This window comes from Diabrotica undecimpunctata, chromosome 8, assembly GCF_040954645.1.
Source record: "Diabrotica undecimpunctata isolate CICGRU chromosome 8, icDiaUnde3, whole genome shotgun sequence".
Classification (NCBI taxonomy): domain Eukaryota; kingdom Metazoa; phylum Arthropoda; class Insecta; order Coleoptera; family Chrysomelidae; genus Diabrotica; species Diabrotica undecimpunctata.
The window spans coordinates 45309369-45334986 of NC_092810.1; the positions used below are offsets into that span (position 1 = coordinate 45309369).

The 25618-nt window shown below is 34.1% G+C and overlaps 1 protein-coding gene across 2 annotated transcripts in view; it reads right to left on the reverse strand.

The window, feature by feature from the left end:
- LOC140448393 (synaptic vesicle glycoprotein 2B-like) overlaps positions 1-25144 on the reverse strand; it is a 41901-nt gene extending 16757 nt beyond the window's left edge. Inside the window, exons 1-6 of one of the 2 annotated variants that reach the window (XM_072541480.1) lie at positions 24891-25144; positions 17163-17366; positions 10364-10526; positions 9370-9551; positions 9132-9316; positions 2903-3063 (exon numbers count right to left, since the gene is read on the reverse strand). In XM_072541480.1, coding sequence (XP_072397581.1) covers positions 2903-3063; positions 9132-9316; positions 9370-9551; positions 10364-10526; positions 17163-17366; positions 24891-25032 — 1037 coding nt within the window. In that variant the 5' untranslated portion in view covers positions 25033-25144. Of the gene's footprint in view, positions 1-2902; positions 3064-9131; positions 9317-9369; positions 9552-10363; positions 10527-17162; positions 17367-21380; positions 21466-24890 lie in introns of those variants that run through there. The other variant, XM_072541481.1, reaches the window with a different exon arrangement.
- Positions 25145-25618: the final 474 nt, after the last annotated feature.

A 25618-nucleotide genomic window follows, 5' to 3' on the forward strand; every position in this document is an offset into this window, starting at 1 on the left:
ACCAGAAAATTCGCTAAAAAACTTTGTAAAGAGTTGTAGTGGGGTTAAAAAAACGTTTCTGTCAATCATGTTTATATCATTTTATAGAGGAATCGTTTTTATCATCGTTTCGTAAAAGGTAAAAGGTGGAAGAGAGGGGAAAGCAAAACGGTACTCAGCGTTTTATCTAATTTTTAGATTCCCTTAATTTACTATCATCTCTAAACATATCAATCATAACGAGAAAGTCACAATCAGTATCAATGAAATCTTCACAATAAAGAAATGGTAATTTTCTACATCTAAAAAACACTTTATTGGCAAATTGCCTAGTTCTTCGCCACTCACTCCTCTTTGTTGCTCTCCTCGTCACAATGATTTTTTATAATGTTATGGTTCATAGAAACGTTTTTACCATCCACGAAAAACCTTTATAGAGATTTACAGCGAAATTTTATGATAACAGTCACTCGTTTCCAACTCCAATGATGGAAGGAAACTGTTGATAAAGGGAAATACTGCAAGTACTAAGTTTGATAACGTTCTGGTTAACAGAAACATTTTAACCACCTATACAACTCCTTTGTGAAGTTTTCTATCAAATTTTCTCAGGTTTTTAGTCATTCACCCCGCTTTTCCAGTGGCTGGAGAAAAGAGATGTTAATAACTTATAGCCCACAGCCTAAAAAAATACAAAATAAACTATGGCTACCAATAAATCACTTACTCAACCAAATCTACTTAAAAATCGTGTTCTTTAAGGTGTCCACTTTTTTTTTAAGATGTAACGAGGCGCATCGCCTCCGTCCCGTTAGCGCTCCTTACAAACGGATTCCCAATTCCCACCACAAGTTTCTCTTCCATCTATGCGCGCTAGATGAGAAGGAAGGCCTACAACCGTATAAAATAGCAGCCATCGCAAGAGTGAGTCGAGTTCCTCTAGAGTACTAATCTAGTGGGAACTCCACCGTGCCTCTGAGTATTCACTAAAGGCCAACCGCTTCTGCTAAAGTATTGATCTAGTAGCAGTTCCGTACTCGGTCTTGGAGTATTGATCTGTGACAGACCTATTTTTTCCTGTGACTGAGTACTGATTAGTCACCGTCCGTTCGTCGCCGGAGTGTTGATTGGCCCGTTCCATCTTTATTCCTTTAGCCCTTCTCCGCCTATATGTATCTTCTTCTTCAAGTGCCCTCTCCGCTACAGAGTTTGGCAATTATCATTGCTATTCGTATCTTTGAAGCTGTTGCTCTATATAATTGGTTAGATGTGCACTGGAACCAGTCTCTTAAATTGCGCAGCCAAGATATACGTCGTCTCCCCACGCTTCCTTGCCCTGAATCTTTCCTTGGATAATTAACTGGAGCAATCGGTACTTTTTCTCTCTCATCACATGACCAAAATATTCCAACTTTCTTCTCTTGATGGTGAGTAACAGCTCCCTTTCTTTGTTCATTCTTCGAAAAACTTCACTATTTGTTACTTTGTCTATCCAAGGTATTTTCAAAATTCTTCCGTATATCCACATTTCGAAAGCCTCTAGTTTATCAATATTGGTCTTGTTTAAAGTCCAAGTCTCTACTCCGTACAGTAGTATCGAGAAGATGTAGCATCTAACCAATCTCATTTTCAGGTTTAAGTTAATGTCATGATTTCCCAGAATGTCCTTCATTTTAACAAAAGCAGCTCGAGCCTTTCCAATTCTAGTTTTTATTTCTTCTGTGATGTAATTGTTGTTATTAACGCTTGTTTCCAAATATTTATATTTGTGCACCCGTTCGATTTCGTTATTGTGGATGTACAGGTTTGCATTCAATCTTTGTTTTTTTTTTGAAATAATCATGAATTTCGTCTTCTTGACGTTCATTGTTAACCCTTTCTCTTCACTAGCTGTGACTACCTTGTTTAAAATGGCTTGCAGGTCTTCTACTGTCTCCGCCATTAAAACCGTATCATCTGCGTATCTAATATTATTAATTGGTTGGTCGTTAACTTTTATCCCAATCTCTTCTTCCTCCAATGCTTTCTTCATAATTTCTTCCGAATATAGATTAAATAGCATTTGTGACAGCGCACATCCTTGTCTAACTCCTTTTTAAATTTGAATTTCATTTGTTGTGCTATTTTCGATGCGTGCGACTGCTTTCTGATTATAATACAGAGTAGATATTATTCTTATATCGCGAGTATCTAACTGTTTAGCTTCCAAGATCTCTAAAAGTTGGTCATGCTTGACGTTATCAAACGCCTTGTTGTAATCAATGAAACAAGCAAATACATCTTGATTCACATCCAAACACCTCTGTGTCAAGATGTTAAAGGCAAATAATGCTTCGCGAGTTCCATATCCCTCCCGGAATCCAAACTGAGTTTCTCCGATATCTCCTTCCAATTTTCTGTAAATTCTATTGTGAATTATTTTGAGAAATATTTTTAAGGTGTGGCTCATCAGACTGATCGTGCGATGATCACTGCTTAGCATGTGCCTTCTATGGAAGAGGGACAAACGTTGATCTTAGCCATTCTTCAGGAATTATACTGTTTTCATAAATCTTGTTAAATAAGTCTACTAACAAGTGGATTCGATCTTTGTCTATCAATTTTAGTATATCCGCTGGTAGCTCGTCTGGTCCTGGAGCTTTGCTATTCTTTGAAGACTTCTATTCTTCTATTCTAGTATGTATAACACACCGTAATTACCGTTTAGATTTTATGTCATTAATTGTATTTTATTTTTGACAGATATTAAACAGTGGGTCATATCGCCGTCGTCGCCAGGATTGACGTTTTACTTTTTATTGTACATATTATTTTTAGTTAAATTGAACCAGTGTTTTACTGAGAGCTGCCCTTTGCCAAGATCAATATCTCTTTCAACTAGATTAAACTTGAAATGTATAAAAGTTTAAAGAAATTATTATACCTGCATAGACACGTGGTCATTGTAATGGTAATAATAAGAAACTTCCATAAATGTGGAGGTTTGAATAACGTGATTGAGGTGCGAAGTCCCACTCTGATGTCCTCTAGAATATTTCTGTTTTTGGTGTTACCTTTAACTTTTTCTTCCACTAACCTCTTAACCTAAAATAGTAAAAAAATACGTAGAAATCTATAAAAAGTAAAGATGCTTGTAAAAAATTGTCTGTTCTACAATAGTTTGTTTAATAAATAAACAACAATAATTAAAATATTTAAATTTCCCATGTAACTAAATTATAGAGCTACGATCAGCACGGCATGTCTTGTTCTTCCTGTATCTCCTGCTCCTGCCAGTTTTTTAAATTCAAACTATTCAATTCTAACTACCTCAAAGCACTTCCTCTTTGTCTTCTCAAATAGAAGCACGCTGGTCAAACTGTCTCTTTAGCTTCTCAAATAAAAGCCAATTAATAGTGCATCTTAAATAGAAGCAGATTTTAAGTCAATTTTATTTTATTAAATAGTTTTTACTTCATTAAATTAAGTATTAGTGCATAAAATATGTAAGTACCTGCTATTCTAATTAATACAGAAGAAAAAGAAATCAACAGTTTTTTGAGCCAATCTTTCGTAAATGCCGGTCCGAAGGGTTGCCTGATATCCAACTAAACTTTTATTAATCTACACATCTGATTTGTTTAATTTTAAAAACACTTAATATGAACATTTGTGTATTTTAACAACATTTTATATGAACATTTATGTATTTTATTATCATTCAAAGGGGATTTGTTGATAATTCTCATACTGCTATTTATTTATGTGTCTTCTTCTTTGTATCTAGACATGACTGTCTGTTTTTCAATGTACCTCCAGTAGGTTGTCGTTCCATTGTTTTCGTGGTCTTCCTACTAATTGTCTTCCTATAAAGCAACCGGCTCTTGCCGTCTTTACTACTCTATTTGTTGTCATTCGGCTTATAGGATCGTTCCATTCTACTCTTCTATTTCTTACCCAGTTATTGATGTTCTCCACCTTGCCTCTATGGCATATCTGTCCTTGTAGCTCTGTCAAATAGTGTCTTACCATTAATGTTTTAGTGTTTTCATCTTTGCTGTTTCTATCATCCTTTTTGTCCTCTCTGTACAGAGGCGGACTAAGGCCTAGGCAACCTAGGCATATGCAAAGCTCTATTTGTTTAATTTTTATCGTTTATTTTTATTTTTATTTAACTGAAAAACGTAATGTGAAATATGAAGTATTTTTCAGTGAAAATAATGGTAATTATATAGGTGCTTTGCAATACTTATTCAAATTAGATCCATTTTTCAGGACACACGTGAAAAAAATATGCAAACTGTGGCACCGTTACTATAAACTATTTTTCGTCTACAATATGTGATGAATGAATTTCAATAACATCGAAATATTTACAACTCACAATAGGAAACAAATTAAAGGAAGCCAAATTTCACTCTCTTTTATTTCATTCAACACTTGATATACCTATATCCCGTAGATCAATTAAACGTCATTATTCGTTATATTCTTCCAAGTGGTATAGAAGAAAGATTTTTGGAATTTCTACCTATATTTTCTCGAGGTGGTGAAAACTTACAAAAGGAATAGGTGGTGGAGAAAGTTATTTTAGAATTTTTAAATAATTTATATGTAGACTTCACTAACTGTCGGGGACAGCTTTATGATAATATGGGTCTGACTCATCTTTGAATTTCTACTTAGTTTGTCTCACTCTTTCTTCTGGTTATATTCTACCCGTACGACCACTGATTGTAGTATAGACTTTTGTTTAAATTAATATCCTTGGGATCTAGGTGTATATGTTTCAATTAATGTATGAGTTTACCATGTTGAACTCTGTCAAATGCTTTTTGAAAATGTATATAACATATAAATCTATATAACTATGGGCCGGTTACACCAACGACAAATAGCAGTCTATTCAATGAATAAAGTTATTGCAGAGTATTGTAAAGTAAACTGACATATCTGCATTTCACCAACGTCAAATAAGACTTATTCTATGAATAAACTCCAAATAAGTTATTAGTCCAATATCGGCCAAATAAATATTTATTCTTCGAATAAGTTGACAGCTAACCTCACTTTAAATATCAATAATAAAGAAAATTCATTAGTTTAACTTGAAATTATCAACAATGTATTGGAGGTAAACGTAATTATATCACACAATTTGAATTTTGTATACATATATATTTATTTTAGATTATTATCTTCATCATCATCATCATCCTTTGATGACGGAAATGAGCAGCGAAGGAAAAGACCACGCTTGCAGCTGCAAAGAAGAAACCCTTTTGCTGAATTTGATGATGTGGACTTTAAAACTAGGTTTAGAATATCAAAATTCTCCATTTCTTTCTCTAAATAATTTTTGCTCCTCTCGCGTTTTTTGTCCATTTTCACAAGTTTCAGATTCACAATAATTTACAACCACAACAAACAGATTTTTTTTATATAAATTATGTATTGACATTGACAATTAAACTCCATTCGCTTAGCTCGGGCATATTTTGACAGATTCATTGTCGGAAACCTACAACACAACAATTCCTACTTCTCAGTATTAATAGCTCAAGTATCCTACTATTGCAGACTTCTTTCTTTAAAAAAAGAAGAATTATTCTAAATAGTGGAAATGTATACTAAACCCATCAAATTTTGGGTAGTATAAAAAATATATTTTAGTTGTTATAATTCAACATAACTATTTGTTATATGGTGCAGATCAATAAATATTGATTGTCTGCAATTCACAAAGTTCTATTTTATTTACTATTTAGTTTGTTTACTATAAATATTGGCTATGAGTACATGTGTTTGGTTGTATAGTAATTTCCAGCCACTTTTAGTCTGTCAAAAAGTAACTAACTTCGCAAAAAAATAATTACTAAATTCACTAGACAGTTCGGACTGGAAATAGCGAACCGAGTTTATTATTATTTTGACAAATTAATCAACCAATATCAAATATTATAGGTTATGTATATGATTACAGTGAAAAATAGTGCGATGCGCTTGGCCAAGCACCTAAGAGGTGGAGGCCAAGAGAGGTGTCAACGAGTACAGTCTGTGCATGATACTATGATTAAGAAGATAAGATATTGCGCATAAGTCGTGACGTAATTGGAGACCTGCACGTTCGTAATGTCAGTTTTTTGTATGTGTCAATAAATAATCTTTATTAAATAGTTTGGAGATATCCTTTTGTGTACGATTATTGTAATTATTAAACCTTTATTTAATATTATTATTTTGCTAATTAAATAATTTCATCACAGAATGCATAAAAATCCCATTTAACTTTAACAAGAATTCAAATCTGATCTCCAATGACGGCATGCGCGAACACGACCGATTTTGTGCTACGGGAAGATCCTATCTTGTTAGTCATAGTATCATGAGTCTGTGGAAAATCATTACACTTTGAACTTATTCGACGAATAACTAACTGTGAATTACAAATAGTTATTGAAACGGAATAAAATTTATTCTACTAATAAATTTTATTCGACGATTAACTATTCAGTGATTTATTTGTTGTTGGTGAAACCGGCCCATCTATATAACATATTTATTATATTCCCTGCATTTTTGTAATAGTACCGTTATTGCGCACAATGCCTCTCTTGTTCCCATTCCACCTCTAAATCCAAACTGTGTCTAAGTGTTCTTAATATTTTTAATTTATACGCTGTTATACGCTGTTGAATAACTTTGAGTAGTATTATTAAACTGTGGTTCATGAGGCTAATAAATCGGTATTCATCGCAAGATTTAAGATTATTTTTCTTGGGTAAGGGTAAAAAGGTAGATTGTAACCATTCATCAGGAATTTGACTGTCGTGGTATATTTTATTAAATAATTTAGTTAGACACTTAATATTTTCGTCATTTAGGATTTTTAATTTCTACTGGAATTTCATCAGGACCTGGCGCTTTACCACTTTTTGAGTTTTTAATTGCTTCACCTCTGATATTTGAATTTTTATTTTCATCAGTTGGTAATGTTTCATTTATTTGTTCCCTATTATCTATAAATAAGTCCTTGATGCATTTCTCTCAAGTTTGTTGTTTTTCTTCTTCTATAATTAGCGTCTTCAATCGGATAATTGGAGATTTCCATTGGAGTTTTTTAAACTTGTGGTATTCTCTTCCATGTATTACCCGTAATTTTTTTCAGTTTCCTGTGTAGGATATGTGTGTCGCATTAAATTCTTCTATTTCTTTGCAATTTTCATCCATCCAGCCTTCTTTATCCTCCTTGATATGCGTTTCTATTAGTTTCTTCATTTGCTTGTATTCTTCTCTGTTCGTTTTTTTTTTCTATGAGATTTATAATATCTGGTCTTTTTTGGCACTAGGTTCTTTTCTACCCACAAACGTTTTGCCAACGTTAAGTACTGCCGACTTCCTTTGGTTCCAGGCACTGTTAATATCTTTATTTTTTAAGCTTCCGTGAATGCTGGTGCAATTGCTTCATTTATTTGTTTTTGGCATTTTTCAGCTTCAAGCTTTGACAAATTTAGTCTTAGTTTTACTTTTTTTTCTATTCTTTTCTCAATTTAATCTTAAGATTGGCAAGAAGTAAATTGTGGTCGGAGTCTGCATCAGCACTAGGATATGTTTTCATGCGTTTAATCCCATTTCTAAATCTCTTGTTAACGAGAATGTAATCGATTTGGTTTCTTATCAGATTATTTTCGTTGTCTCCTGGTACACTCCACTCTTTTATTGTATACAATTCTTTAATTAGCCAAAAAAAAGATCTGAGGGATATTAAACTATTTTACAATAAACTAAAAAATTAAATATGACAATTAAGTATGACAAGACTTTTATAAGCAAAGAAAATATTATTTAGCCTGTACTGTTGTCATTTATTCAATAAAGTAATATTCATTTAACCCTTTCAATAAGGAATACGGTGAAAGATCAGCATTAGGCCAACAAAAATTAAATAGTTGATCATTACATATAGAAAAAAGTTATTAAATAACTCTATTAATTATGACAAACTAATTGACAGTTTTCAGAATTAAAAGTACGAAAAAAAGGAAATATAACTAAACAATCTGAGTATATTTGTTTGTTTTTATAAATAATGTTTATTTAATTTGTGCATAAGTATATTATGTTTTTCCTTTTTTTTTACTTGAAATCAGATAATTAAATAGAACTACATACTAATTGCTTTGAAACAAAACTACCGAACGCAAAGTAAGTGTCATGACTGAAAAATAGGCCCGGAATTACAATGTTGCCTAAGGCCCGCTTTAACCTTATTCCGAGACTATATATGTATCAGGTCGTGTTTCTGCCACGTATGTCATTATTGGTCTGATGATTGTTTTGTAAATTCTGCCTTTCATTTCTTTCCCGATATATTTATTTCTCCATATTGTTTCATTCAGTCAGCCTGCGGCTCTGTTTGCTCTATTCACTTGATTTTCCACTTCAGTTTCGAGCTTTTGGTAGCTAGATAATTTATTTATGTAAATCGTAAAATAAAAATATTTTTACTGGAAGTGTCATTTTAATTATTCTATTTTCAATCTTACTACACTATTACTAATCCAAAAATTTTGCGATCTATTGGTCGCTGGTTCTTCGAGATTTACTTTTATTTTTTATCTACCAAATGTTGAAGGCGAGAATATAGTTTTATTAATATTGGCTTTTAAATCATTGGACCAGCTGTCTTATCCTTTCCCCTACAACATTTGTGAGTCCTGAACTCCTAGTCAAAATTAACGCAGCGATTGAAATATCTAAACAGAAGGCGTGTGCAACTCGGAGAGTTATTTATTTACCTGCCTACTTCAGTTATTCTATGAAGTAAGTACCGGTCGAATGGAATCGGTGAAAAAGGATTCTTTTGCACAAGCAAATACTAGCAAAAATTTAGCAAAAACACACACCAAGTTATATATGATAACGAGGAATAAAACCTCAAAATAAACTTTTCAAAACGCCCAGACGTTACTTATAATCACAAGCAGTGCAAGGCTTTGATAATAATGATGATAATATTTGTCTTAAAAAATTACTCACAACAAAGCCTTCAGGTATTTGCGATGTGGTAAAGAGCCTATGAACTATAAAAACTATGAAAATAAAAAAACTGAATAATCGAAAGAAACAATATACGCAATTAATGATTTAGAGAATCTACATGGTATACTTACTGGAAACGTATCCGGTGGATTTCCCGTATTCCAACTATATACCGTACGTAATACGTCCATTGCTTCATCGTTTTTTCCTGACGTCATTAAAAACTTGGGACTCTCAGGAAGAAAAATAAATGTAATCCCACCTATCAGCGGGACCAAGCCCGTCACCATCAGGAACACATTCCAAGAATGCAATTCTATAAACAATAAAACAATTATCAGGCAATCATAGAATGTTTGACCTTCTTACCAACATGCCCATCAAATAAAGACCATTTGATTGGTAAGGGGAGGATTCCCCAGGCGATTAGAGGTACCATGACTTGCGCGAAGCTTGCTAAAGTTCCATTGATTAACTGAACCTTGTTTCTGTATTCTGATGAATGGAATTCGCTTAAATATGCAGACATGGCAGCAAAAGGACCTGCAATACTTAAACAAAAACATTATATTGTTAAAATAGATAAAGAAAATTAGACAGCCGAGGTAAGACAAAGAATAAGACTAACTTGGGCCGCAATCAGGAAAATGAAGTATATGCTTGGAAAATATAATTAAATTTTTATAATTAAATTAAATAATTAAAATGTATAGCAAGCTATGACTTAGAAACGATGGCTGTAACAAAAAAAGTCTGCAAATAGGGACAGAAAAACAAATGAAGAAATTCGTCAAAGAGCCAAAGTAGCAGATGTATTGCATAACTTAAATACCAATGCCTAGGACATGTAGCTCGGCAAGATAAAACCAGATGGATAACTAAACTGGTATACTGGCGACTCAAATAGACAAAACGTAGAGTCGGAAGACCCCAGAAGAGATGGCTTGATGATATTAAAAAGTGTGCAGAAAATAGTTGGTTTCAAATAGCATATGACAGAACACCATGTAGAAATATGAAAGAATCCTATGTTCAGAAGTGGACTGAAAGTTACAGAAGAAGACATACATGATTTAAATTAAATCGATATATACGAAAAGTATATTCGAATTTATAAAATAGAATTCGAAGAAAACACCAAAAACATTTTAAGTATATACCAGGATTAATCCAGTTGCTCCGCCCATGTACTATTTATAAATCCGAACAGTTATTTATCTTCACGTCACATTGTAACCTATTGTATAGACTCACGTGGAGCAACCAGTGGTGATTAAATACTTTTCAAAGACAAATTGATAACGATTTATTACAAAGATATCTATTATATATTCAAATTATTATTATCGTGGCACATACTTACATAAATCCTCCAAAAAATTTGCAAATTAAAAGCATCTCAAAGCTTTGAGATAGACTGCCTAAAAAATTAAAACTTGCGCCAAGTAAATAACCTATCATCATCAACTTCTGTCGTCCGTAAACATCTAAAAGGAACCCCCAAATGAAAGACCCCGATATCATTCCTAAAAGAATAAGAAACATTATTCTTAGAATAACCGCGGGGTGCTTGCGCAATTCATTGCGTCATTCATCTACAAGATTTAGTAGCGAAAAATCTGAATGCCAGATTGCATGAATCTCTTTAATTGGTTATAAATGTACTAAACAAAATTCTTAGCAGTCTAGCATAACAGCTTTTGGCAGAATGAATTTAATAAAGCAACATACTACTGTTTTTAAATAATAGTATTTTTCTTGGATACCTATCCCTTACAACAAACTGAACAGAATTTAAGCCGAGAAAAATAAACACTGGCGAGAGTTGCCTGATAAGCTGGGTGAGAACGTAAAGAATGGAGAGTACAGAATCACTGTGAAGTAGTTCAAAATGGCACTGGATAAGACGCTAGAAGTTATCTGCTTCAAAAACGTAAAACGTGTGTAGTTCGTAGCGGTTTATAAAATCTGGAAAACTTAGAACCCCATGCTACCCCTCAAGGAGCAAATCAATATCGTACCGTATATCTTCTATCATTTATAGGTAGACTATATGATAAAATGCTGAGAAGAATCGGCAAACTGATCGAAGAGTCGAAAGGCCTATAAACCAGGCAATACAGTTCAACCAAAATGCTGTTAGATATCCAAAATACCTGCAATTCGCTACGATGGGGTGAAGTTATAAGAGATCTAGAAGAGAAAGTATCCAGGCTATCTTATGAATGAAGTCTTGGATTAAATGTGTGAAAGAAAAGAAGTTAAGAGGGAATAGTGATCGACATAACGACTGAGGTATAACAGGGGTCAGTTCTATGACTAATCTATCAAATGATGAATCGCGTTCGCGAACGACGTCGCTACGCTACTGGTAGTGCAGGATAGTATGGCCTTTAACTTTGAAGTCTAAAGCATATCAGACCAAGTAATGGATGGAATATCAAAGTTTGGAACTGTCGGTATGTAAGGGCGAGGTCAGAGATGTTAAGGAACCCCAGAATAGAAGAGAGTAAAAGTATTTGCTAGTGACATTACGCCCGAGTCGTAGAATGATGGCAACTCACAAAACCGTAAAAAAGGCTTCTGCCCTGCGCGGGATCATTACCAATATTTTGAGTCCAAAACCAATGAGGACGAGAGCCATTAATCTGTTGAGTGAGGCAATTGTAATCCTTATTCAAGAACTCCTTTCCCATGCAGATCGAAAAAGTGTTGCGGATGGTATGTGCTACAGTGTTTAATGAGATCTTGTGAATTTTACCGATTGTGTTGCCATGCACGTGTTAATAAAGGATAGACCGAGTGAGTATATGACAAGAAAGAGACGAAAAACGAAGAAATGTAAAAATCAACAAGATGGAGAGTGACGTAGTGGACAACATCATTGATTCCAGACTTGAGAAGATGTATGAACTGTGAGGAACTACGTCTAAATTGTTTTATACACCTGCTTGGTGAACATGAATACTTCATTGCGTATATTTGCAGGTTCCGAAGGCCAGTAAATGAGGAATAGTTACTCTGTGAACTGCCAGACACTGATCGTAAATTATAGAAAGAGAGACTGCTTAAGCTGAAGCATAAAACCCAAAGAGAAGAAATATAATGACAATGCATTTTGATATTTCAAAAGCAACTAGGAAACTAGCAATAAAACACAAATCCCTGGTGTTTCTTACGCACAAAAAAACTTCAGAGAATAGTCAATCGACTGAAATCACAAACCAACAAAGGGGTGTCGGCTTAAACCATTTAACTACAATTGCCAACTTTGAAAATCTGATGGTAAAACTAATGGAGAGAATAAACACTATGCTTTAATCTCCTTACCACTATGAATGCACTAATGCAACACAGACTTAAAGTAGCCGTCTGGAACTAAAATCGCCTAACGCAGCATATCCAAGAAATCAATTTTTCTCGAAGAGAAGAAAATTGATGTTATGCTCATATCAGAAGCTCATCTAACAGACAAAAATTATATTAAAATTCCCAAATACATTGTTCACTACACAAAACATCCAAATGACAAAGCACACGATAGCACAGCTATCATTATCAAATCAAATATAAAACATCATGAGTTAAATAATAAGTTCAGTGAAAAGTACGTACAATCAACTAGCATTGTCATTGAAGACTAGCTAGGCAACCTTTGCTTATCTGCAGTCCACTGTCCTCCTGGCTAATCCATTAACGAAAACAACTTTAATAATATATACTTTAGCATTCTTGGGCACAACTTCATAGCAGGAGGAGACTTTAACTGCAAACATCATTACTGGGGCTTTAGGGTAATCACAACAAGGGGTAGACAACTCCTGAAATCAATAATGGGAAACAACCTGTATATCTACAAGAAAACCAACTTATTAGCCTACAGATCCAAATAAAACACCAGATCTCTTAGATCAAAACAGAAATACAAATTGAAAACGCGGTACAATACCTTATTACTTCCATAAAAAAGGCGGGATGGAGTGCTACTCCTGAACAGACAATTGAAAGGAAAGCATAAATTGTTCTGTGAGTGCAAAAAGCTTGATTGAAGAGAAGAGAAAACTAAGGAGAAATTGGCAAATCACAAACGCACCTATTTACAAAGCAAACCTAAACAGAATTACAAGAAGACTTAAAAATCTGTTAAAAGAAGAAAAAAATAAAGGGATCCAAACTTATCTAGAAAATCTGACGCATTTCAAAGATTATTTATGGAAAGCGAGGAGAAAATTAAAAGGGTTACAAAACGCCATACCTCCTTTAAAAAATGCCAAAAGTAAATCGGCAAGAACATACACAGAAAAATCCAAAACATTCACAGATCTTTCGAAAGTATTTAGTCCATTTACCAGAGAAGTGCCTGTAGAACAATAAAAACCACTTCATTCTTTTCTTGACGCTCCATATCAAATGGAACTACCAATCTCCCAATTTAATATTAAAGAAGTAAAACAGATAAAATGAGATAAAACCCAACAAGACGCTGTGCTACGATCTCATTACAGGTAAGGTCCTTCAAGAACTAACCCATGATTGTTACAGAATAATTACTATGATCTTCAATGCCATGTTAAGTCTGCACTACTTTCCTTTGCAACGGAAAATGACACAGATTATACCCATTTAGAAATCTGGTAAAGATCCAAAAGATGTCAATTCATACCGACCGATTAGTTTACTTCCAGTCATTTCTAAGGTTTTTGAAAAACTTCTGTTGAGAAAAATCAAACCAATGTTAGACAAAAGGTCTTAGCGACCATCAAATCGGATTTTGTAACAAACACGCTACAATAGAACAAGTTCATAGATTATATACAACAATAATAACTAGTCTCGAAAACAAGCAATACTGTACTGTAGCCTTTTTAGATGCCTCTCAAGCTTTTGACAAGTTGTGGCACACAAGACTTCTGTACCCCATCTACCCCATCATATCTGGTGTACCTCAGGGTAGTGTGCTCGGACAGATCTTGTACCTGATATATACGGCTGACCTACCAACAAGCAATAACCTTACGCTTGCAACATTTGCAGATAATACTGCTTTTCTAGCATCTCATAGTAATCCAGTAATAGCATCAGAGATACTGCAGCTACATCCAAACAAAACTAATGAACGGTTTAAACTCTGCAGAATTAAAGTAAATTCCTCAAAATCCACACATATTACATTTACTCTAAGAGGTATATGTCCACAAGTTAACTTCGATGGACATCCTTTACTCCAAAAGGATGACGTAAAATATCTAGGCATTCATCTGGACAAACGATTAACATGGACCGAACATATATGGATGAAAAGACTACAACTAGGAATTTTATACAAAAAACTTTACTGAATACTGGGAAAAAACTCAAACCTATCGATCGACAACACACAGAATGTGACTAATTATAAATGTTCAAAAGACCAAATATATGTGTTGCACTAGGTCAAGCAACCCGACACCTACACGAATAATAATTGATGACCTAGAACTGGAAGGTGTTGACACCTTCATATACTTAGGGTCGCTGCTAACCAAAGATAACAACGTCAGTGAAGAAATCAAAAGAAGAATAGTGCTCGCCAATAAGTGTTATTATGGCTTAAGAAAACAGATGGCCTCAAAAATGCCTAGAAAAATTAAACTGACTATATACAAAACACTAATAAGACCAGTGCTAACATATGGTTCAGAAACTTGGACACTAACACAGAATGACCAAGAATTGCTCAAACGTTTTGAGCGAAAAATACTAAGACGAATATATGGAGGCATAAAAGAACAAGGTTTGTGGCGCAGGTGTTACAATTTTGAGTTGTATAGAAGATTTGGAGAACCTGACGTTGTAAAATTCATTAAGGTAGCACGCCTCAGATGGATAGGTCATGTAATCAGACGAGAGGAAGATGCCATAGTCAGAAAAGTTTCTAACCAAAAAGGGCCGATCGGACAACGAAAAAGAGGAAGACCGAGACATAGGTATCTAAAAAAGGAAGACAACCTAGAAAATGATTTGAAGTCTATCGGAATTAGAGCATGGAGAAGAGTTGCCAGAGACAGGGGCGAATGGAGGATTGTTCTGAAGAAGGCTTTGGCTCCTAAAGAGCTGTAATGCCACTGATGATGATGATGATCGATCGACAATAAGCTGCTGATATACAAAGTTATAATAAAACCCATTTGGTCAAATAAATCGCAGCTCTGGGGATCAGCTAGCAAATCTAATGTTATGAAAATACAAAGATTTCAATTCAAAACTCTAAGAATAATCGCCAGCGCCCCTTGGTATATCCAGAATGACGCCTCACATAGAGATCTGCAGGTACTAACAGTCTCTGAAGAGTGCAAAAGAATTTCTGAATAATATCAAAACAGGTTGCACGTACCTCCTAACACTCTGACATACAATCTTCTCCACAACCAACAAGCGAAGAGATTGTGCGATATGGTCCCTTGGACCTACCAAACCGTTCCTGACAGTGCCTACAGTAGTGGAAGCTACGCCTTATCCGCCTTATACGCCAAAATCATTGTTTTTTGCTTAAAAAATAATCATATGATTTAATTAACATTCAACCGTTAAACCAGACAATGCACCGTATGATCACACTCAACAAAAATGCATGAATTGTTCTTCGACGTACTCATCGTGTAATTTATATTGATCTCCAAGCTACTACTGCTTGTCAGAAATGCTCCAGGTAAAGACACTGTAATTAAATGAGAAAGTTATCGTAGTTATTGTTTTATTTCGTTGGTGGTGGATATTATAAAAATAACTATTCTGGAGAACTTTATTTTCTTTTTTTTTTAAACATATAAACTTACATTACGGGCTCTAACTAGCGGCCATCATTATTCTCTGTCAGCTGTCAGCTTAAGCTGTCTACACACTAAAGTTCATGATCTTAAGCTGCATACAGACTAACACAAACAGTAATGTCTAAAATACAACTTAGATTCTACTCTAAACATAAAACTTAATTCTTAAATATACAACACGCTTTTTTTTTAACAAAACCATTAATACAAGAAAAAGTCCTTAAGATAATTTGGTTTTTTAGTTTTATGTCTGTCGGAAGGGTATTCGTTTATTTCACTATTTTTATCAGTTTCTGAGTCACTCTCAAACACCAGCTCTATGTTACTCTCAGTTACTTGATGTATGTTACCTGAGATGGACGGCTGTTCCTCATTATTACCAACAGGATTTTCACAGCAATTAGCATTATCTTTGGAGTCCTCATTCTGTGCTGTTTCAGCTGAGGTATTTTGTGTTTCTATGACTGTGTTTTCTAATTCATCAGCAGATTCCATCTCAGATGACATATTTACAGTCTCATTATTTTTAACATGGCACATCAAACTAGAACTAGGAGCATCATCATATAATAAATTTGAAAAATAAGACTCAGAAACTGTAACTGGCAGGTTGGTTTTATTTAATAACTTTCGATTTATTCTGAATTGTTGGCCTTTTGTATCAACTAACAAATATGACCTCTCATTATACCTATCAACTACTTTACCTTTTTGCCATGAATTATTCTTCCGGAATAACACATTATCGCTTTTCTGAAGAGTAGGTAAGTTTTTAGCTGTTTTATCATAGTGATCTTTCATTTTTTGTGAATTTGCTTTTAATTTTTCTGAAACTACTTGTGGATCAACAATATTAGATTTTAAATTTTCAGAAGAAATCGGCAGTTTTGTTTTGACAATACGGTTCAACAATAATTGAGAGTAACATAGAGCTGGTGTTTGAGAGTGACTCAGATACTGATAAAAATAGTGAAATAAACGAATACCCTTCCGACAGACGTAAAACTAAAAAACCAAATTATCTTAAGGACTTTTTTTTTTAACATATAAACTTACATTACGGGCTCTAACTAGCGGCCATCATTATTCTCTGTTAGCTGTCAGCTTAAGCTGTCTACACACTAAAGTTCATGATCTTAAGCTGCATACAGACTAACAAAACAGTAATGTCTAAAATACAACTTAGATTCTACTCTAAACATAAAACTTAATTCTTAAATATACATCAGTTATAAAGACAAATCGTTTTATAAAAACAATTACAAACCATTCCATTAAAATTATCAAAAGAAATACATTTTTCTGTTTCTCATTAATTAATATTTAGAAATACTTATTTATAAAAATTCTTACCTGCAAAAACTATAGAATTTAGATACCCTTTTTGCTGTAAAGATAAACTTAAGTCACATTGAGCTGCTGCAAGAATATATGCCACTGAACCAGACTCAAACATATGGGAGAATATACCAAAAACTGTTAAACTAATCAGCAAAATGTTGAATTTGCCAAATCCTACCAATTTGGCAGCCTCTTCAAAAGTTGTAGGTGCACTTCCTAAATGAATATAAGATAAAATTAATAACCTTAAGAAAATAATACAAAAATAATAATAAAAAAAAGGTAAGCAGATTATTGTTCTATTGTCAAGGGTATTAATGTTATAATGGCTTTTTGGAGGTTTATAGTCAATATTCATCCCACTACCAAAAAAGCCAAACCCACAACACTGCAATGAGTTCGGTCTGATAAGCCTTAAGAGTCATGCAGTAAAAGTCCTTCTAAAAATCGTACATAATCGTATCTATAGAAAGTGCGAAACAATCATCGAAGATGATCAGTTTGGATTCAGAGCCGGCATGGGAACGAGAGAAGCCCTGTTCAATGTACTAGTTCTCGCCCAAAAATGCTACGACCAACAGAAAGATATATTTATACGCTTTATAGACTTCGAAAAAGCATTTGATAGAGTAAGACACGACCTACTATTAGAACGTTTGCAAGAAGTCGGTTTAGATGGAAAAGACATCAAATTCTTAAAAAACTTGTACTGGAACCAAAACGCCAAAGTTAGGATCGAAGGTTCCACATCCGCAGAAGTAGAAATTAGGAGGGGAGTTAGACAGGGATGTGTTCTGTCGCGTCTGCTGTTTAATTTTTACTCCGAGTTTCTATTTAAAGAAGCATTGGAGGATTCCCAGGATGGAGTCAATGTGAATGGCGTGAATATTAACAGTATCAGATACGCCGATGATACAGTGTTAATTGCGGATTCCGACTTAGGTCTACAACGACTCATCGACAAGACCAACTCGACCTGTGAGCAATTTGGTATGAAAATAAACATTAAAAAAACCAAAGTGATGTCAATCCGAAAAAACCAAAACGTACCTCAACCTTGCACAATAAATGGGCACATTTTAGAACAGGTCAATAGATTTAAGTACCTGGGATGTTGTATCGATAGCAGCCTAAATCCTGATCTAGAAATAAGATCAAGAATAGAACAGGCCAGAAAATCTTTCGAAAAAATAAAAAAAACTGCTTTGTGATTCTCGAATAAAAGTCGAAATTCGACTACGTTTATCAAAATGCTACGTCTGGTCGACTCTTCTATATGCAGTTGAAACGTGGACCCTTAAAACATCAACCGTAAATAAATTGGAGGCCTTTGAAATGTGAATCTACCGGAGAATACTCAAAATTTCATGGACATCGCATACCTCAAACGAAGAAGTGCTGCATAGAATAGGCAAGGAAAGAGAACTTTTTAGCACAGTAAAAGTTAGAAAAACATCATACCTAGGCCACATACTGAAAAATAATAAGTACCAATATGCCCAACTTATAGTGAAAGGAAAAATCGAGGGAAAGAGAGGCCTAGGAAGAAAAAGACTATCGTGGCTCAGAAACATCCGACAATGGACAGGGCTAAATTTTGAACAGCTAATAAGAACAGCTGAAGATAGTTTAAAATTGTAGTAGCCAACCTCCATTGAGGAGAGGGCACTTTAAGAAGAAGATAGGGTGCGCCGAAAACGGCAGAGATTCAATTATTTTGTTTTTTCCTCTCTACAAGCCTGTCAAAAAAAGAAAGTTTTTAAGTTTTTAAGTTTTAAAAGAGATTAATCCCTGTAACAGGCAATGACCTTTAATTGAGTTGTTGTTGTGTTTGTGTTGACAATTATTCTTCCATGAGGTATTTATAACCTCCTATAAGACCAAGCTCAGAAAGTGGCATGTGACATGCTGAAAGTACTGCTGATTTTAATAAAAAAAATTGCACACTGTCAAGTTGTTTTTGAGAAAATACACTTGCCAGTTTCACCTATAATAAAAACTATGCCACTCGCGATCATAAAATCCGGGTCACCTTGAAATTTTCAAGTTTCTTAAATATTTTTTCATCTGGTGCAGTAATAACCTTTTTTTAGACTAATGTATTTTTTATTTGTCATCAATGTTTGTTTGAAAGAAAGAAAAAACTGTTTTTTTATTGTTTTTATTGAAAAAGCAGAAAACAAACCAAATTGATGAAACAGACATACGAAAGAAAAAATTAAAAATACAGAACGTGGTAAAATATCGGTAGAATTTCAATGACTAATATCGTGTATTGCCTCCCCTTGCTCTAATAACCTCTTTCAGACGACGGGTCATAATCTCAATTTTTCTCCGGATTACATGTTGTGGTATGTTATTCCACTCTCTCACTAACAGATCCTTAAGCTCCTGTGCGTTGTTAGGAGGAGGTGTATGGGTTTGAATCCATTTTTTCAAATCGTCCCAGAGATGTTTGATGGGATTCAGATCCGGAGATCTAGCTAGCCAGGGTAACCTCGAAATTCCAACCTTGTCCAAGTATTGCATACTGATCCTGGCAACCTGCGGTCGAACGTTGTCCTGCATAAAAGCTGCGTCTTCTCCAAGCCCTGTCATAGTGGACATAACATTTTCTTCCAGAATCTCCGTAATGTACCTTCGTGCAGTTAAGGACCCATTTTCGATGAAGGGTAATTCTGTGCGGAAGTCGGAAGATACACCTCCCCAAGCCATGACGGAGCCTCCAACAAATGGCATTCTTGGAGCAATGCAAGCTTGTGAAAAGCGTTTACCGGTTCTCTTCCAAACTCTTACACGTCCAATGGATCCAATCAGGCTGAAACGAGATTCATCTGAAAATAACACTTTGCTCCAATCATTACTTCCCCAATGCGCGTATTGTCGAGCAAAAGCTAGTCGTGCAACTCGATGGGCACGGCCAAGTGGCGGTCCTGTAGCCATTACCCGAGAAGATAGTCCAGAAGAACGAAGTCTTCTCCTAACTGTTGCAAGCTAACATTGCAATTTCGTACTTCTTGTAGGCAATTTCGATGCATAACCACAGTTGAAGTCCAGTTTCGTAAAGCCTGAAACACAAGAAAACGGTCATCTCGTGCCGTGGTCGTTATTCTTCGTCCAGATCAAGGTCGTCTGGTTAGCAAACTCGTCTTCTGAAAGCGTTGAAGCACTCGTTGAACCGTAGAAAGGCTTACGCCAACAGTTCTTGCGACTTGCCGTTGAGTGTGACCGTCTTCCACAAACGCAACAATGCGTGCTGTTTCAACAACAGTCAAGGCATTTTTGGCAAAAAATAAACAATAATAAACACTAATTATGGCAATAATAAACGTTTGTTTGTTGCGTTTGAATAGAAAGTCGAAGCACAAATGAGACATTTAAAACAAGCGGCAGTTACAGGTACCGTTCATTTTGGGAAGTGTATAGTTTTCCGCGAAATCGGCATTTTTGGAATTCTTTATTACAAAGGAAACCGCTAAGCCGACAACAATTCTCATAAACATGCATTAGTTTGTATTTGTGTATTTATTATTTACGATAAAGCTCGTTAAAATGAAATAACGGCGATTTTCAAGGTGACCCGGATTTTATGATCGTGAGTGTATTTGTTGGTTGTATCAATGTAAATCTACCCGTTCTACATCAATATCGTTCGATGAAATGAAAGTCCAAAATTATCAACAATAACTTCTATTCAAAAATTACAGGCAGTTTTAAAATGAAATAATTCTAAAGAATATATCGGTGGTAAGTTCACAAAGGTACTGATTTTACAATATTTTAAATTAATACAAACATGCCACGGCTTCTCCGAAATAAAAATATAATCAAAGCGGGAAGTCGTTAAATTTAATCACACATTCTCGACGTGAGATATAAACATAAAAACCACGTCGCCCTAATATTTAGAATAAACATCTTTTGAGTGCGTCTTATGCTTAATAAGCAATAATACTCGACTTAAGCAATAAACAAATAAAATAATCTACTGAGTGTCTCTGACAGTATTAATAAATCCGTTAATATAGGCTTTATTGATGTTGATTAAATGTATGTGATTACATTCCGATATTAGAGAACTAAACAATTCATAGATATTGATATAATTTTATTGATATAAGATCGCAAACCAAAAACAAAGCTTCAAACTTCAACATATTATATGCGTCTTGTGTATGCCAATATTTTTGGAAACTAACTTATCCATTTTTAATCTATAATTCTTTATACCTGTACTGGCTGCCATCGTAATAAACACTTGTTTCACGATTTCTACACTACCTGATTATTTTAATCGATAAAAACTTGTTTATGAATGCTTATATGAATGCTAATTATCTTCTAATGCGTACAATTTCATTTGGGTTTTAGTAAGAGTCCAGCAGCGTACTAAAAAGAGATATTTATAGCAAATAAATAAGCAGAAAAAATTAGTTTTGTCCCGAATTTGGTCCATATCGGTTTTGAATGACGCATTGATCTGCAGAATCTAAGGTTTGAGGTGGGGACAACCAATATTCTAGAGTATTAACCTCCCAGTAAAAAACAAAAGGAAATGTATTCTTTTTTTGCTTGCTGAATGGTTTATTAACAATGTTTCCCTTGCTCGTTCTCTCTCCTGTTGCCGACAAGAATGTAGCATAGAAACTTTTTAAATAATTTTAAACTGTTTGTCCTTGTTTGAGTGTAGTGTTACGTACAATTTATGTTTCAATTTCATGTTTATTACATTCTGCGCTTGCTGGATAGCCCAAATTTGACGAAATGCCCCTGATGATGCTGTAGAAAGCGAAAGTACTTGGGCAAAGTACTTTAATTTTTCAAAGTTCATTTATTCGAGCGTTCAACCGTATATCAATCAACAATATTATTATTAAGTTAAATTTTTTCTTGAAGGTTTGTTCATGCTATATAGAATGCACATCTCGTACCATTATTTTATTTTGAGGCATCGGTATAATATATTGGAATTTGGTTAATTGTAAGAGAAATAATTTTGATATTTCTAGTCGTATAAATGATTCTGTTTTGAGTGAGCCGCAGTCAATTGTTAATGCTTTTAACAATTTCTTTACCAGTCTCCATATTCCTTCTTTTTCCTGCCTAGACGAGTGGAGTTATAAGCCTGATATCACTCACAGCCATATACATTCCTTAACTATTAAAATTTTACATTCTGGCACAGTGTCTTAATACCAATACAGGTTCTGGTCCAGATAGAATATCCAACTTGTTTTTAAGGAATTATGCATTCTTATGAACTTTATCGTTCCATTAAAATGAATGGTCGAGGTTTTAATGACTGAGATTTTGGCAGATAATACTGCAAATTTTTTTGCAGATAATGGAGACTCAGCTCCATACTGGTGTGTACTTACTTATTTATTGTATTTATGTATATTTTATTTTTATTTGTAATTTTATTATATTGTATGCTCCATTCGTATAATTTTGGCAGTGGGTTTGCCCTGTTTGTTATTCATAAATAAAAACTTAAGACAAAAAGTTATCGATATTTACAATTTTTCTATCCATATAAAGACCATTGTAATCATCTGTCATAAAAACTAGGCTATCATATATTTCCAAATCGGGAATTCAGCTAGTTATGAAAGTATAGTCCGTCTAGAAAGTATCCGGAAAAAAGAAAACAGAATTATAATTTTACGGAATTTATTTCTATCACTTGAAATATAAAATTTCAACAAATAAGTCATGTCATTTACTTATATAACCTCCATTTATATCTTAACACTTAACTAAATGTCCAGGTACACCCGAAACTAAAACTAGGTCAAGGCCATAATTTTCTGTAATGGTGTTCCAGGCCTGTAAAACTAACCGAATTAAACCTTCTTTATCTCGTGGCGCTGCTCGTTGAACTTTAATCTTCATCATTCCCCATATGTTTTCAATGGAGCTAGGATCTGGAGATGCTGCTGGCCACGGAATTGTTGCCAATTCGTGTTCTTGCATCCAAGCTTGAGTATAAGCAGAAGTATGGCATCTTGCATTATCTTGCTGAAAACGCCACCCTTCTGGATATAAAACATGAGCCGTTTCAAGACGGAAACCTTTTAGGATGTCAAAATATTTCGCACTATCAACAGTACCTTTCACTATACAGAGAAGTGTAGCACCACGCTGAGATATTGCTCCCCAAATCATTATTTTAGTTAGAAATTTGAAAATTTAAACGGCAACATTTTCTCTTGATAGGACTTTTAGATGATTTGCACCAAGCTGGAAACAACTTTCATCAGATATAAAGACATTCTTAAAATTATCTTCTCGAAAACGTTGACAAAAATCTATTCTTCGTTGCCTTTGCAGAGGTGTCATTGTAGGGATTTTTTTTGGATTCCTTGATATGTAGCCTTGCTTTTTCATTGACATGCGGACAGTTTCTGGGCACACTTTTATTCTTCGTTGATTTCCAAATCTGTTCGCTAATTTTCGAAACCCTAGGCGCGGATTTTGTCATTCTAAACCACTAAAGCATTTAAATTGTTTCCGCGAATCTTACGCAGTCTACCCGAAACTGGTCTATGTCTCATATCTATGCCATTTTTTATACTCTTTATTGTCTCATACACTGCACTTTTTCTGAGTTCAGTCAATTGCCCTAATTTTTTAACGTTTTGGACACCCTTTCTATACAAATATTCCACCACTTTTCGTTTTTCTACTTGCGACATTATTTCACAAATCTTAAGTCTGTTTACAAACAACAATATTTGACAGATGGTGTTGTCATGCGATTTTGTCCATAACCTACTATCGGCACAACCTACTTGATGCATTACTTTTGTCTTAAAATGTTACAAAAAGGAAATCTATTAAAATTATGAAAAATATAAATTCCGGATATTTTCTAGACGGACAACATATACAATATCTAAGATTAAATTTGTAGCAACTAATTCTTTAACCAACTGAAAAATAATTTTTATTTACATAATAACTGTACTACCATTCATCTCAGTGCAGGATAATTTTTTAATATGGTTTTAATTGATAAAAACAAAGTAATCAATTTAGAACTCATCAAAGAATAAATATTACACTGCAGACAAAAAGGTCAAGGTCGTTATTCTCTGATTGTCAACAAATCCCTATTGCTACAAATCTAGTGAGTGTAGATTTTTTCATTGTGTTTGTAACATGATAATTGCTTCCATTTATAGTATTCAAACTCTGATAAAAGACCGTCTACACAGACTGCTCGTGTCGAATGCATTTTATATGCAACTTTTATAAATAAACATTTATTTTGTATTTTGAGAACGATTTTCGAGTTGGAAATCCAAACGGCAAAAATAAACTTAAATTGAATTGTGGCTTATTCCCAATAAAAATTGTTATTGCATTAGTGCCACAAGAAAATAGCTTCATAAAAATATTAACAAATAAATATGTTAGACATATACTGAGTAATAAAAAAACTGATTAATACAATTAATAAATAAAGAAAAAAAGAATATGACATAAAAAACGACGAGGAGTTAAGATAATTGGAATGTTTGGAATATGTAGTTTTTAAAAAAGTGGTTAGTAGAAATGGATTTGACAGAATTGTCAACTACCTTCAATAGAAGGCACTGCAAGAGCAAGGTTCAAGGTATCTTATGTAAAAAAAATTGTATTCCTCTTCTTAAAAACTCCTATATCTCATCTTCTTAAAAACTCAAATAATCTAGATAGAAAGTGATAATACAATAACACAATGTTAATTCTAACCTTTTGCAACGTCTTGAAATAAGAATAAAGTTTCAGATTCTCTATCTGCAAGATCAGGTTTCAGTTTCACATCTCCTTCACTAACTTCTAATTCAGGTACATAAGTCAATATTTCTAAATCTTCAGAAATTTTTGCAGTCATGGTTGAACTACGAGTATACGCGCTACAGAAACTGTTAAGATTTTTACATTTAAGTTTTTATAATGAACGATTTTTTTAACCAAAAATTGTCTGAGCGCTTGAGATTACTGTGATAACGATAACGATTGCAACTCTCTTGAAAATGTGCATATTTTTATCATGCATTTACTTTGAGATTCAACAATTTAACAAATAAAATCTTATATAAATACTTCCAAGATCGTTTAGTACGTAAAATGTAAGATTGTCAGAAATTTGTTGCAAAATGTGGTCGTGTCCTTAATAACAAAAAAATCCATTGCGATATCACAAAAACCGAGGCAATATGCTTATAATATGGTACTTGAGCAGCCAGAAGCATATATTAAAAATATAGTCGAAATTTATAGAGTACGTAATTAATAAGTATCGGACCGGGTTGTAAATAATAACAACAGTATAGGAAATACTACCGACTAATTATCACTCCAAAACGTAATGCAAATAACAATATACATTAAATAGACTATCGTTGCGTCTGTCGTCCTGGGTTTCCTCTCAGCTGAGTGTGACGTAACCGCACTGCATGGTTGCCAATACATCACAC